Source organism: Pseudophryne corroboree, chromosome 6 (assembly GCF_028390025.1).
Source record: "Pseudophryne corroboree isolate aPseCor3 chromosome 6, aPseCor3.hap2, whole genome shotgun sequence".
NCBI lineage: Eukaryota > Metazoa > Chordata > Amphibia > Anura > Myobatrachidae > Pseudophryne > Pseudophryne corroboree.
In genome coordinates, this window is record NC_086449.1 from 438,571,153 (window position 1) to 438,585,910 (window position 14,758).

The following is a 14,758-nucleotide window of genomic DNA, read 5'->3' on the forward strand; positions in this document are numbered from 1 at the left end:
TGTCCCATTATCCCATTTATAAGAATTACTCAATGCATGTAATTCACATATGGATATCATTTACAGCATTGGTCTCTTTGTAAAATTGTGAACCACATGAGCAGCTGTCAGTCCTAATGCAAATTAAGTTAATTAATTCTTGTATCTGCAGTGCATCAAAGAAACCTGATTACAAAGTGCAAATTAAAGCAAATAAAGTTGTACTAGAATTACATATGTATAGTAACTAGACACAAGATTGTTGCTGTAGCATGGTGTACAGGAATTTAGCTGAAGAGAATGTTGAACCTTAATTATATTTCTGTAACACATTGCATTAGTAAATATCAAATGTGTCTTTTACTTCTTTAAGTGTTGTGAAAGATGAAAACACAGACAACGAAAAATCTGAAGAGACAGGGTTTACAGGAAGAGAAACCAATGAATTAGATATTGTAAGTATTGCAGAAGTTTATTTTACGTGTAAGAGGATCATTTTAAAGGTCTGCACTTGCAGCCCATACAACAACATTCATAGCAATTTATGAAGGAGAGGGTAACACCTTCCATATTTTAAAGGAGCCACCTCCCCTTACTACTGTTAAGCCTTTTACAATGAGTACCAGCAAATATAATATATATATTTGTGGCAGGGACAGCAGGATTTCCCTGATTTAAGTATGTAACATCTGTTGAACATGGATCCAGTCAAGGTTTTCGTTGAGGTCAGGAATGAACTGCAGCAAAGTTCATTAATAGCACCTGTTAGCTGCCTTTAAGAATGCTTTCTGTACACAGGGATAATGCTCCTGATGCTGGACAAGCTGTCAGGCGATAGGCTGGGGGTCTAGGTTTAAGTTAGGAACCATTGGAGTCTATACCATTGCTGATTGTCAGAACATGCAATGTTATGCTTTAACCTGCTGTGAACTGCTGTTACAACTGTGTAAGTGTCCTAACTCCTGGAGAAAGCATATATCTGCTGTTTGAATTTTACCCAGTGTACGTGATCTTTGTCACAATGTACATACACACACACTCTCACACACACACATACAGATGTGTCCTAATACATCACGCAGCATGAGATGCCTAGCATGATTAAGCCACCAGGCCATGTGCAAGTCTGCTAGCATTGGGCGTCTTTTTTGGCCGAAAATGCATCTTATTTGCTGATTAATTTGATATGCGATACTATATACAGGAAGTTTGGAAAGTCTGTGAGTTAAGCAAGTCTCTCCACAAACAATGTGTGCTAAGTAATAGGACCACATAATTGTTTCTAAACACTTTATTTACATGAAATAAGAGAATTTGTTACAGTTTCTTTTTATTCCCTGTCATCTTTATGATGAGACTCCACCTTTGTTGACTGGGACTCATAGTCATCTTTTTCAGCTTCAAGTTTCTTTTTATCTTTGCAATGTATAGGGCTACTGTAAAAAATAAAAAAAACTTTCAATGTTTTATATAAACTAAAGTATTACTGATATAGTCAAAATACATGGATATGTAGTATATAGGTTGGTATTAATATACCGACGCCCGTCATCCCAGCGGTCAGAATCCCGACCGCGGAATTCCGGCAGCAGGACAAGCGCAAAAGAGCCCCTTGCGGGCTCGCTGCACTTGTCACACTGCAGGCATGGTGGCTATTTATTCTCCCTCCAAGGGTGTTGTGGACACCCCAAGTGGAAGAATATCCCAGCGGTCGGGATCCCAACAGCCGGGATATTGAATGCATCCCATAGTATATGTCTGTAAGTTTCTATGACTAAGTTTCAAATGTTCTGTGTTTGTGCCTTCTGTCACACGACAGATATTATACGATAATCCAATTTGTTTCACGCACTGGAGCATGTCCTCATCCACACTCGCAACAGGTGCTAATATGCTTTGCTTCAGATCATTTACACTTACAGCAAGTGGAGGAACAAGGAAAAAAATCACAGCTGGGATGAAAGTTTTAAGACTGCAGCTGTCCATGACGTCAGAATCGCGTGTGCAGCTGTTGTCATGTAAGCAAAATGGCTACTACACAGGTAGAGTAGGTTGTTTGTGTGCTAGAATTGGTGAAAATTAACTCTGTTACTGTACAACGGCATATTAGAACACGATATGGGAAACCTCCACCTACAGTGCAATTCATCTACAACTGGAGCAAGAAATGTATGAACACTGGTTGTTTATGCAAAGGGAAAAGTTCTGAAAGGCCACCTGTACCAGAGGAACATGTGTCCGTGAGATCTATACGCACAGCCCTAAGAAGCCAACAACAAGTGCAAGTTTAGAATTACAGATTCCACAACAGACTGAATTGAAAGTTTTGTCGAAATGTTTACAAGTGTTTCCATATAAGCTACATTACTGCTACATTTAAGTGACAACAAGTAAACCCGTATGTCATTCTTTCTATGTTTGGAACAAATTGGATTATCGTATTGATATGTGTCGTGTGACAAAAGGCTCACACACAGAACATTTGTAATTAAGTTACAGAAATTTACAGACCTACAGATGTGTCCTCTTTCAGCCTTGCATGCAGCAGGCGATTCCCGGCATAGGGTAGCATATATAACGCTATTCCGTCTTTTGAATGTGAGCCGGCATTCGCGTTCATATGCACACTTTCGCCGCCCATTCATTCTAATGGGAGCAGCTTAGTGATGTGTATGTAGTAGTATGCCGTGCTGCATACAAAACATGGTCCCGCTACAGAATCTTGCTATACACAGCAAAGATGTAGCGGGATACATCTGTATATTACATATGCATGTAAATATTTTGACTATATCAATAATATTTTGGTTTATATAAAACATTGATAGTGCCTATTTCTTTTATAGCAACCCTGTATTTCTGGCTTCCTTCTTTTCAACCATGCCTTTATATTCTGTTGTATCGGTGTTGTTTGTTTTTGTGGCTCTTTGGTGCAATACACAGCTGTTCTCTGGATGCTATTCTCAAAGCAGAGAGCCCTATATAGCTATGTTGTATCCAGTGACACTGGGTATAATTGCTTTTGATATATAATTACAGTAGGCTCCAAAACAAAACAAAATATTTAGTTGCAGAATGGAATGTAGAAGTCTGTAATGTTAACAGTGGAACTCAACTTTTCACTATACTGATCATATTGATTAGTTTTTGAAAGCATACTGAAATGAAAAAGTAAAATAATTTAACTTAGAAAATACATTTCCCATATTAATCCACGGGTGATTCGATTTTTTTACATTTTATTAAGATTTACTTTTTAAACATCTATAGGTGCACCATATGTTGTTCTTCTGACACTTTTTTTTTTAATGTTAAGGTCTTGGGTCCATATATATTTGGATACCTACACAATTTTTGTCATTGTAACTGTTTGCCTAAACATTTTTAAGTTGCAGTTAAATAATGAATGCGGTTTTAAAGTGCAGTCTATAAGCTTTAATTTGAATGTATTCACATGAGTTGGAGGAAAGGGTTTAAAAATTAAAGCTGTTTAATATAAAATCCCCTCTTTTTTAAGGGTCCAAAAGTTGGTGGACAATTTACTCAAAAGCTGTTACATGGACAGGTGTGGGCTATTCCTTTGTTATTTCTTCATCAATTAAAGGGGGGTACACACGGAGAGATCCGTGTTTAAAATCTAAGCAATCTGACTAGATTGCTTATATTTTAAGCACGAATCTGCCGCGTGTATGCCCCCCAGCGATAGATCGCTATTGCCAGTGCTAGATTGACCCTGCATGCAGGCTCAATCTAGCGGTTAAGTGTGGCATTTGCATTTGAAAGCTGTTGCTGTGAACCCACAACATGCAGTCAAAGGAGCTCTTGGTGCAAGTGAAATCCTTAGGCTGCAAAAAAAAAAAAGCCATCAGAGAGATAACGGGGACCTTAGTAGAGGCCAAATCAGCAGTTTGGTACATTCAGAGAAAAGCTCGGCAGCACAAAAAGGCCTGGAAAGCCACAGTAGACAACAGTGGTGGATGATCTCAGGATCCTCTCTACTGTACAGAAAAACACTTCACAGCATTCAGACAAACACTCTCCAGGAGATAGGAATATTATCAAAGTCTAAAGAGAAAACTTCACAAAAGCAAATACAGAGGGTTCACCACAAGGTGGAACAGGATTCTTTTAGACATATGAAATTTAAATCAAACTCTTTCACAATAATGGTAAGAAAAAACTATGGAGAAGGCTTGGAATGGCTCATGATCCGAAGCATACCACACCTGTATAATACGAAGGAGGCAGTGTGATGGCATGTTCCTGCATGGCTTCCAATGGCACTGGGTCCCCAATGTTTATTGATAATGTGACAGAAGCAGGCGGATTAATTCTGAAGTATATAGAGATATATGAGATATACGTGCTACTTAAATTAAGTTGAATTCTACAAAGTTGATTGGATGGTGCTTCACAGTACAGATGGACAATGACCCAAGACATACTGCAAAAACAACCCAGGATATTTTAAAGGTAAATAAGTGGAATATTCTGCAATGGCCAAGTCAATCACCTGATCTCAACTAGACTGAGCATGCATTTCACTTTCTGAAGACAATACTAAAGGCAGAAAGACCCATGAACAAACAACTGAAGACAGGGGCAGTAAAGGCCTGGCAGAGCATAACAAAGTAGGAAACCCAGCATTTAGTGATATCCGTGGATTTTAGTCTTAAAGCAGTATTAGCCTGCAAAGTATTAAAAATTAAAATTTTATTTATGATTATGTTAATTGTCCAATTACATTTGAGCACCTGAAAATAGGGGACTGTGAATAAAAATGGTTGCAATTCCTAAATGTTTGATATGATATTTTTGTTCAAACTCTTGAATTAAGCTGAAAGTCACCACTTTATTTGTATCTACATTGTTTAATTTGAAATCAAATGCGGTGGGGTACAGAGGCAAAATTAGAAAAATTATGTCACAGCCCAAATGTATGTCTGTCGATCAGTTTATTATTGTTTGAGCTGTGAAACTGTCAAATAAAGACACACACTATCTAGTATTGAATACAATGTTAAGAAAAGAATGGAGAAGATCTACTAACATCAATAACATGGTATTGTATGTTGATCCAGGGAATTGTCTGTTTGGTAGTAATCTGGAAGGCGTTTCCCCCTCTTTAGGCAAATTAGACCTTGCTTGTAGGAACAGTATGATATATCGGTGGTCAGCAGACCAACGCTGGAATACCGGTGGCGAGTGCAGCGTGTCCCCTCACGGACTTGCTGCGCTTGCCACGCATCGGGCCCGGTGGTGACCGAGTGGGGATTCTATGCGGCGGGTGGAATTTCGACCGCTGGCATTTCACCGGTTGTCGGGATTCCGGCATCTGTATCCTGACCACCGGGATCCTGACAGCCTGCAACTTGACCACATACCCTGCTTACAGATGATCAGGCTGACGTTTAAATATAGACATAACCTTATTTGTGAATAAATATTATCACATACTTTTTCAAAGTATTATTGTTTATAAGTTTAAAATCGCTGGCAAATGATAAATTAAATTCTGTTTAGGATGAAGGCCAAGAAGGAAGTGATCACGAAGAGGAGGATGAAGATGATGATGAAGACGATGATGATGCTGACGGAGCCGACAGCTCTGATGAATCAGATTCAGAACTAGATGAAAAAGGTATTCTTGGGATAAAACTTGTTTTGCCCGAGCTTTGCAGCCATTGTAAGTTAATAGGTCATACATCACAAAATCTTCATGTTCAATTTCATTTCTGCATAATATTTTGCTTTTGTCTATGGCCCTCATTCCGAGTTGTTCGCTCGTTCTTTTTCATCGCATCGCAGCGATTTTCCGCAAACTGCGCATGCGCAATGTTCGCACTGCGACTGTGCCAAGTAAATTTGCTAAGAAGTTTGGTATTTTACTCACGGCATTGCAAGGTTTTTTCTTCGTTCTGGTGATCGTTGTTTGATTGACAGGAAGTGGGTGTTTCTGGGCGGAAACTGGCCGTTTTATGGGTGTGTGTGAAAAAACGCTGCCGTTTCTGGGAAAAACGCGGGAGTGGCTAGAGAAACGGGGGAGTGTCTGGGCGAACGCTGGGTGTGTTTGTGACGTCAAACCAGGAACGACAAGCACTGAACTGATCGCACTGGAAGAGTAAGTCTCGAGCTACTCAGAAACTGCACAGAAAAATCTTTTCGCAATATTGCGAATACTTCGTTCGCAATTCTGCTAAGCTAAGATACACTCCCAGAGGGAGGCGGCTTAGCGAGTGTAATGCTGCGAAAAGCGGCTAGCGAGCGAACAACTCGGAATGAGGGCATATATGTGAAAAATATTTGGATTACATTAGTCCAATCACTGCTTCTACTTTATGGTGTATTTTCTTTGCTATGTTATCTGTCAAGTCAAAATTTGAAATAATGCCTTCACATGTCATTACAGTCTAAAGGCCCAAATGGCTCATATATTTATTTATTTATTTATTTGCTTTGGTGGCTCTGGTTCAAGACTTGGCATATGTTGTCAGGGCTAGGTTATTTTATCAATCTTGCCTATTACGTGTTTTTATACTAATACAGTGCTGGACAAAGCCTGTTAGGAAGGTCACCATAGCGACTAAAGCATGCACTGTAGTGACAGGATCATATTTTTCCTCCAGATTCTTCCCTACCCACCCTGCTCTTGAAGTGGACTATCATCGTTCAGCGTGGGAATCATTAGAATAGTCTCGAGGCATTTATAACCTCTCATGTACAGTGTTTTATGGTATTGTGCTATTCCAGCTGTTGCTGCAATTCCTGTAACATGACAACTGGGTTTGTTTGCCAATATCGTGGTCAGACCACGCGCCACTACTTTGGACTTGGACATACAAAACCCCTATCCCCGCAACACGCCCCTGGAGGTTACGGGATTACATTTTGAGAGATGAGGACGGAGTCTCTATATTACGAGAGGCCCTGTCTTCTTATTTGGACACAAACAACCCCGCTGATACCTCTATCTCCAATCATTGGTGTGCCCTTAAAGCAGTCCTGAGAGGCGCAGCTATACATGCCTCAGCTCGTATAGCGCGTCGAGACAGGGAAGTTCAGTTGGCTTATGAGTTGGAGGTGACGACGCTAGAAGCTAAACATAAACAATCCCCTACCGATGATCTCATCCTTGCGTCCCTGACGGAAGCAAAAAGGAAACTAAACAGTCTCTACCTTTTACACGTACAAAGAGCAGTCTCTAACCTAAAGCAAAAATACTACACATTAGGTAATAGGGCAGGTAAACTACTGGCGCGGAAACTCAGAGGGAAAAATCTTATTAATAGAATTAAATACCTAGCAAACCCAGACGGACCGCAATCGCTGAACCCTAAAGATATTGCAAACCAATTTGCCTCTTATTATAGGAAACTATACAACCTCAAACAAGATCCTCTCACCCCACAGCCTTCCTTGCAGCTTATACGGTCCTTTCTAGATTCCATTAATCTGCCTTCCATTTCCCCCGAGGATGCTTCCACACTTTGCACACCCTGGACTGAGAGAGAAATCCAGGCTTCCCTGAAAGCCCTCAAAAAAGACAAGGCCCCTGGACCGGACGGGTTTATTAATCTCTTTTACACTACCTTTCAGGACTCACTCTCCCCACTTCTCCTTAATCTGTACAACGACGCCTCCTCTAACCCCTTCCCTAGAGAAATGTTGGAGGCACAGGTCATAACGATTCTCAAACCAGGCAAGAACCCATCCCTCTGCGCAAATTATAGACCCATAGCACTTTTGAATACAGATATAAAGTTGTATGCCAAACTGCTTGCAAATAGACTAAATCCGCTGATCCCCACATTGGTCCATCAAGACCAAGTGGGCTTCACTATAGGTCGCCAAGCCTCTGACAATACCAGGAGAGTTTTCTCCCTGCTGGAGGCTCGCTCCGCGTCGCGGGAACCCTTATTATTGCTCTCCCTCGACGCGGAGAAAGCTTTCGACAGGATTCATTGGTTATACATGTCAGAAGTTCTTGCCAGGTTTGGGTTCACGGGACAATTCCTACGCCTATACACGTACCCCTCAGCACGCGTTTTTAGTAATGGGTTTCTATCTGATCCCTTCCCTATCACCAACGGCACTCGTCAGGGATGTCCACTGTCGCCATTAATTTTCATTTTGGCGATAGAACCTCTAGCAGAGAAAATTAGAGAGTCTACCCTAGTTAGCGGAGTTCACATAGGTCCCACGCAACATAAGATTTGCCTGTTTGCAGACGACGTCCTGCTATTTGTAACTAAGCCTGAAATTTCTCTCCCAGTCATACACGATATCCTACAGGACTACGCCAAAATCTCCTACTATAAATTGAATACGGCTAAAACTGAGGCAATGGCATTTGACATTGACCCGACCCCACTCCAAACCCTACAATCTATATATCCTTATGCCTGGCAGGACTCTTCCATTCAATACCTTGGGATTAAGATCCCTTCCAGCTTTCGTTCCACGGTGGAGTGTAATTACCTTCCTCTTTTGGGCCACTTCCGAACCCTCACCAAACAATGGACAAACTATGAAATCTCCTGGTTGGGGCGCCTTTCATCAATAAAAATGATGCTCCTCCCTAAAATCCTTTACCTATTTAGAGCCATACCTTACTTAGTACCGATCGCTCTCCTTAACAAATTCTATTCTGTCATGTCTACCTTTATTTGGAAGGGCAAAAAACCCAGGATAGCTAGAAACCGTCTGTTTAGATCCAAAGGTAATGGGGGTCTTGCATTTCCTAACCTTGAACTTTATCAACATGCATGTCTCCTTGATCAGTTGAAGGACTGGCTCCAGACTGACTCCGTAAAACCCTGGGTAGATATTGAAAGTCATATGTGCACAGGATTCCCTCTACCAGATTTAATCTGGGTCAAACCCTTACATAGACCCCCCTCTACCAAATTTATGAAGAGTATAACTAACTCCCTCAAGGTCTGGGACAGATTAGTCAATAATCTGGGCGACTGCACACTCCCCTCCACGCACCTATCCATCCTGGCGATTTCCAAACTACTCCCAGACCTCCCACTGCGGAACTGGCGAGAGTTAGGGGTTCGACAGATCAAGGATTTGTATGACAAATCAGAGCTTAAAACCTTCCAACAACTACAAACCCAATATCTGATACCATCAAAGGATTTTTATAAATACCTACGCATCAGACACTGGATTAAGGCAAATATACCTGATCCTCTCTCCCCCCCTACCCCACCCCCACATATTTTAAGCAACTTTTCCTCCAGTCAACACAAAGGTGGTATATCTCAGTGGTATATTACGCTCCTCTCCCCACTCAATGACATGAAATTACATATCCAAACACGGTGGGAATCAGAATTTAACATCCCTCTGACTGAGCAGGAATGGGAAAATATATTTATGAATATTTTTAAAATGTCTCGGTGCATCAACCACACCGAAATGATGTTCAAACTGATCCATGGCCTATACCACACACCTGACAAACTACATAAGATCTGGCCAGACTCCTCTAAATTTTGTTGGAGGCAATGTGGATCAGTAGGTACTTTAACTCACATATTTTGGACATGCCCAGTTATTAGGCCACTGTGGATAGAGATCTTTGGGCTAATTGAAAAGGTCACAAAGGTGTCCCTCCCCCACCGTCCTGAGATTGTTTTTTTGCATTATTTCCCCCCTCAAATACCTTCTGAATACTCTTACGTGATAGGCCATATCCTCATAGCCACCAGAGCCGCAATTGCTCAATATTGGAAAAGAACAGACCCCCCACGACAACTGGGTTTGTATGTCTCCAACCCCTGTGATAGCTCCAGATTATGGAACATTGTGCATAGGAGGTGTAAATGCTAATGCTAGTGCTGAATTGTTCTTGGTTACTACCATCTTGGGGGACTTTAATATGTTCTTTGTGGAGCACTTAGATGGTATAATTATCTGAGCGGCACCAGATCGTTTATTGTCTTTTAGGGCATGTCGGTTATACAATGTAAGGCGACACAGGCTGGTGCATATGTTATGAGGAAAAAGCTGGTTTATTTTGTAAAAGATGAAGCTAGTATAGAGTATAATTACTGATACGTGGTACATTATGCTTGTGGGAGTAGGTTATCATGCACAGTCTATGTTTAAATGTTGGGGAGACACATAGCTGGTGTATTATATGTGTGATGTGAGGAGGGGTGGAGCAATCATGGCTGGTATATTATCTGCATGTTGGGAAACAGTCACAGCTAGTATATTTGTGTAGAGACAGACATGGCTAGTTATCTTTGTATGCCATTGTTTTATATGATGTACTATTAAAATATGTGCTCATATATTCTGCACAGCCACACCTGCTAATGGCTCCACTTTTTTCTTCTTCTTCTTCTTGAATAGTTATCATAACTAAAGGCCCCCATACATTAGCAGTGGATTGCCGCAATTTCATGATCCCCTGGCAGCCAAGTAGGGGAATTGAGAATATTAAACATGTTTCAATATCTCAATTCTCCGATTGGCAAATCTGGAATATTTAAAATTAAGTATTTCCCTGATTTCCCAATGGTTGGGCATTTCCGTCAAATCGGAGAAACTGGTTCCTAATGTATGGGGGCTTTAACTCTTTGTTGAAGCCTGCACCTATTCAGGTATATCTGTTTTACATCAATATTTGTCTGCTGCATCAGTTCTTGCATATAAAAATTACATTTACAAGAAGTACTACTTTAAAAAAGTTTTTTTGTTGTTTTTTTTTAGAAAACTACCAAGCTGATCTGGCAAATATTACCTGTGAGATTGCAATTAAACAGAAGCTTATTGATGAACTAGAAAACAGCCAGAGAAGATTACATACCCTGAAACAGCAATATGAAGAGAAGCTGATGACGCTACAGCATAAAATTCGGGATACACAACTTGAAAGAGATCGTGTACTTCAAAACATTGGTATATAAACTCTATATAGGTTGTTTAAACGCCAATATAAGACACAAAGCTCAAATGGCAAGGCATACATAAAAGGAAAAAATACATACAGAAGTGTACTTTCTCATCCTCCAAGCTAATCTTGGCAAACACGGGTCTTTTGCTGTGAGTAGCATGCCCGCAGGTGTGCGTTGCGCATGCACCAGAGGGCTGTGTGGATTACAGCAGGGCACGAATAGTCACAATTGGAGTACATTCGCACTTGCGACCCGGTCGCGGGTAAGGTGAAGGCTGTCATATTTGTACATGTTAATAGATTCATGTGTATCAAATCTCTTTAAAAATTACTTCCGTTCTAAACACTATACTGTAACTAACTTTGTTTATTAATTTGTATCCATGGATTTGCATCCATCCACTGTACACTGGGTTAGGAGTGTGCAGCTGTTTTGCTATATATTGCACTTTGTAATAGGGAAAGATTTATGGAAGAGGGACAGAAGCCAAACTCATTAGTTTGTAGGCTCCTAAGTAAATAAAATGGACTATACAGTTTGTTGCTGAGTTTTAATGCAACATTCTTCACACTTTAATATATGTATTTTTTTCCTTTTATGTATGCCTTGCCATTTGAGCTTTGTGTCTTATATAAAATTTATAGAAACTGATTCCTGTAGCACACCTGCCAATTGAACTACATTTACTGTTTGGAGTAGGCAAAACCAATTTGGAATAAATACTATTAATGTAAATTATCCTTCATATAATAATTTTGCTTTGCGGATGATTTTCTCTCCCTACATAAGCAACACTTCAGCTGCTCTTAGGAGTGGGGGATTTAAATGAAGGAAGAGGAAGAAATACACTAAATGAGCAATGCATAGAACAGCTTGTATCATGTCTAAATGCTATAAAAATAAATTGACATGGCTGACCGAGGATATAGGCTTTGGTGTAAAGTTGCAGGCAAGCAAATATGTGGAGAATTGTAGAAATATCCGATCAATCTGATGAAATCTTTGGCAAATGATCTGCGCCTAAGAATTTTGTATAAGTGAGAACAGAGTACAATATCAAAGGCCTTGTGAGTATAATGATGAGGAGCGATCCTGGGAGAAGATCACCGTGGCAGCTATGGCTGATCTTATACCTTTACTTGAATGGTGGCCCTTCATGAAGTCCAGCTGATGGGAAGTAAGAAGATCTGGTGAATAGATTGTAATCGATTTGCTATCATTTTTGCCAGGATTTTACAATCTAAATTTAACAGTGTAATTGGCCTAAAAGAGGCCACCAAAAGCAAAGAAAAACAAAAGACTCGATGGGTAATAGGGATTTATTTTTTTGTGAGAATGGCTATTCTATTTTATTGTTTTACAATTTACAGTTGAAATTATAGTTAGTTATCTTAAGTAAACATGCTTTGAATATTTGCATACCGTTGTTGGTTGCCTATGTGGTTTTTTTTCCTGCTTATCACATGGTGCAAAATTCTTTTTAGGTTCAATGGAAACGTGTACAGAGGAGAAAACAAAAAAAATAAAGACTGAATATGAAAAGAAGCTACAGACTATGCACAAGGAACTTCAGAAACTGCAGACTGCCCAAAAGGAACATGCTCGCTTACTGAAAAACCAGACGCAGTATGAAAAACAAATGAAGAAATTGCAGCAAGAAGTAGCTGAAATGAAGAAAACAAAAGTAAGTTACATAGGTGATTGCTTTTATTCTGCCCGTTAACATTTTAGTAAAGCTTACAAGAGAATGTTAATAGACATCGACATTACCACCAGATGAGGCGCTTCAGTCACTGGACCTCATTTATAAAGTACACTTGATACACATAGCAAATAAGTTTGTTTTTTGGGGGGTTTCTTTCATTGTTTTTTGTTGTGTCTAGATGTGCTTTCCAACGTTTGGCCTCAAAGCACCTATCAGTCCAGGTTGCATAGGTGAATTAATTAGTATCTCAGTCCTACCGATTTAACCATCTGTGCTGAAGCAATGGCTATCCTTAAAGCCTGGAGTGTTAGCGGGCTTTAAGTTTGGGAAACACTGGTTGAGATGCTCTGTTCATTGCATATTAGATTCTTCCTAAGAGATGTCTTTATTTAAAAAATAAAATAAAATAAAGCTCATTTAGCTTTGTATAAACATTTGAGGGACACTGTGCAACGTTTATGTAGTGCCACATATGAAATGTTAATGCCTACCACTTTAATAAGACTAACACTTTCTTTAAATGGCATTTTTAACTAATGCTACTAAAATGCAGCTCATTGTAGCATCATCTATGGCTTCAGTCGATAATAAGAGTGAAACTACATCAAGACTTACTAACTTGGAAATACATTTCTACAACAAAGTGCAACTGAAAGCATGTCATAACCTATACTCTAATGGGGTCTAAGACTCAGTCTTCATTAACTCTAAGCTGGTGCACAACTCAAGTTCTTTTGCAGAGAGAGAGAATGCATATGAGCTGTACCACACTGCAAGAGTCTTCAATAAAACATGTATCCATTCCACATCTTTATCTCCTTCAGTATTCTTTTTCCACAAAATAAAATGTAGTGTTTATACTGCTTCACAAAAGTAAGTACAACAGTGCACCTAGCCTAAACATAGTCCTACTCCATATGCAGCTACAAATGCTGGAATATTGCTCTACAAACCTTTGCACTTCATGGAATTTTTACATATTCCTGCAGATCTCAACTCCCAGTGTCACAAAAGAGGGTTCAGTGCTGCATATTGGCCATTTTGCTCTTCCTAATTTGCCTCTTCAATTTATTTTAGTTATACAGTGGTATTCAAAATTAAGTGAACCTGTCACCATATGCAGTACAGATATATATTTTGCATCACAACATGAGGCCTATCAATTTTCCAAGAAGCAGTGATATAACTGAGGCACCGCCTGACTTACAGTATATTCAGGAGTTAGTGAATTGATGGGCTGCATTCTCCTGACTGTTAGTTAAGCCCACAAAACGGCAGTTTCCTCTGTTTGAAGGTGAAAACCCTTATAAAGAAAACCTAAATTTCCCATAAAACTAGTCTAAATCTGATTTTGTTTATATTTCTGTAGATGGCAATTTCAGATGGCTGCGCTTTAGATCAGCTCTGTGCCCTCCCTCCCACCCACATAATCATCTTCTCATAAGTATAAAAGTGTGAAACATTGTGAAAGTAGTGTGAGATTACACAGGAGTGTCCATAACCACAGGGTTCATTGGAAGATCTACTGGAATGCTTCTGCCTTATGGGCCTTACACACTGGACGATATCTTAGAACAATATCGTTCAGAAATAAACAATCTGTTGTTGATATCGTTTAGTGTAGAGACACGGACGATGAACGATGCACGTCCTCGCGGTTGTTTCACGTTGGTTTATCAATGTTTTTCGATGCAAGCCAATTTGGGCGATAGCGGTCATCCATACATATCGATCATCGTTCAAATCACACTAATCGTTCAGTGTGTAGGACCCATAATAGTAGCCAAATGCAAACTCTAAACCACAAGCTACAATCAATCAATTAATCCCCTCGCCTATTAGATTGTATGCTCATTGGGGCAGTGTCAAGTTAGCCTTCGGTTTGATTTCATAGCATGTCCTTCATTTATATCACCACATCATACATCGTTTCCATGATTTTTTGGCTGGGTAAGGAAATGTATTGCATGTACGTCTATTATAGAATTAACTGATTTGGTGACACTGCTCTTGACCGGCATGTAACCCCTGGGACTTGATTGTGCTACACATCTGCAACATTTTCAACACTGCTACAACTAGCCCATATGGCTCAAGGAGGCCACTAAATAAAATGCATTCTATTAATGAGTTCATTAATTAAACTGCTCAGCCCATGTAT

The 14,758-nt window shown here is 39.9% G+C and overlaps 1 protein-coding gene across 6 annotated transcripts in view; it reads left to right on the top strand.

Moving 5' to 3' along the window:
• The window catches only part of KIF21A (kinesin family member 21A), a 282,538-nt gene that overhangs the window by 170,249 nt on the left and 97,531 nt on the right, over positions 1–14,758 (top strand). For all 6 annotated transcript variants that reach the window (XM_063927091.1, XM_063927092.1, XM_063927094.1 and 3 more), the window contains 4 exons: positions 353–434; positions 5,503–5,620; positions 10,708–10,896; positions 12,377–12,576. In XM_063927091.1, the coding sequence (XP_063783161.1) occupies positions 353–434; positions 5,503–5,620; positions 10,708–10,896; positions 12,377–12,576 (589 nt within the window). The remainder of the gene's footprint in view (positions 1–352; positions 435–5,502; positions 5,621–10,707; positions 10,897–12,376; positions 12,577–14,758) is intronic.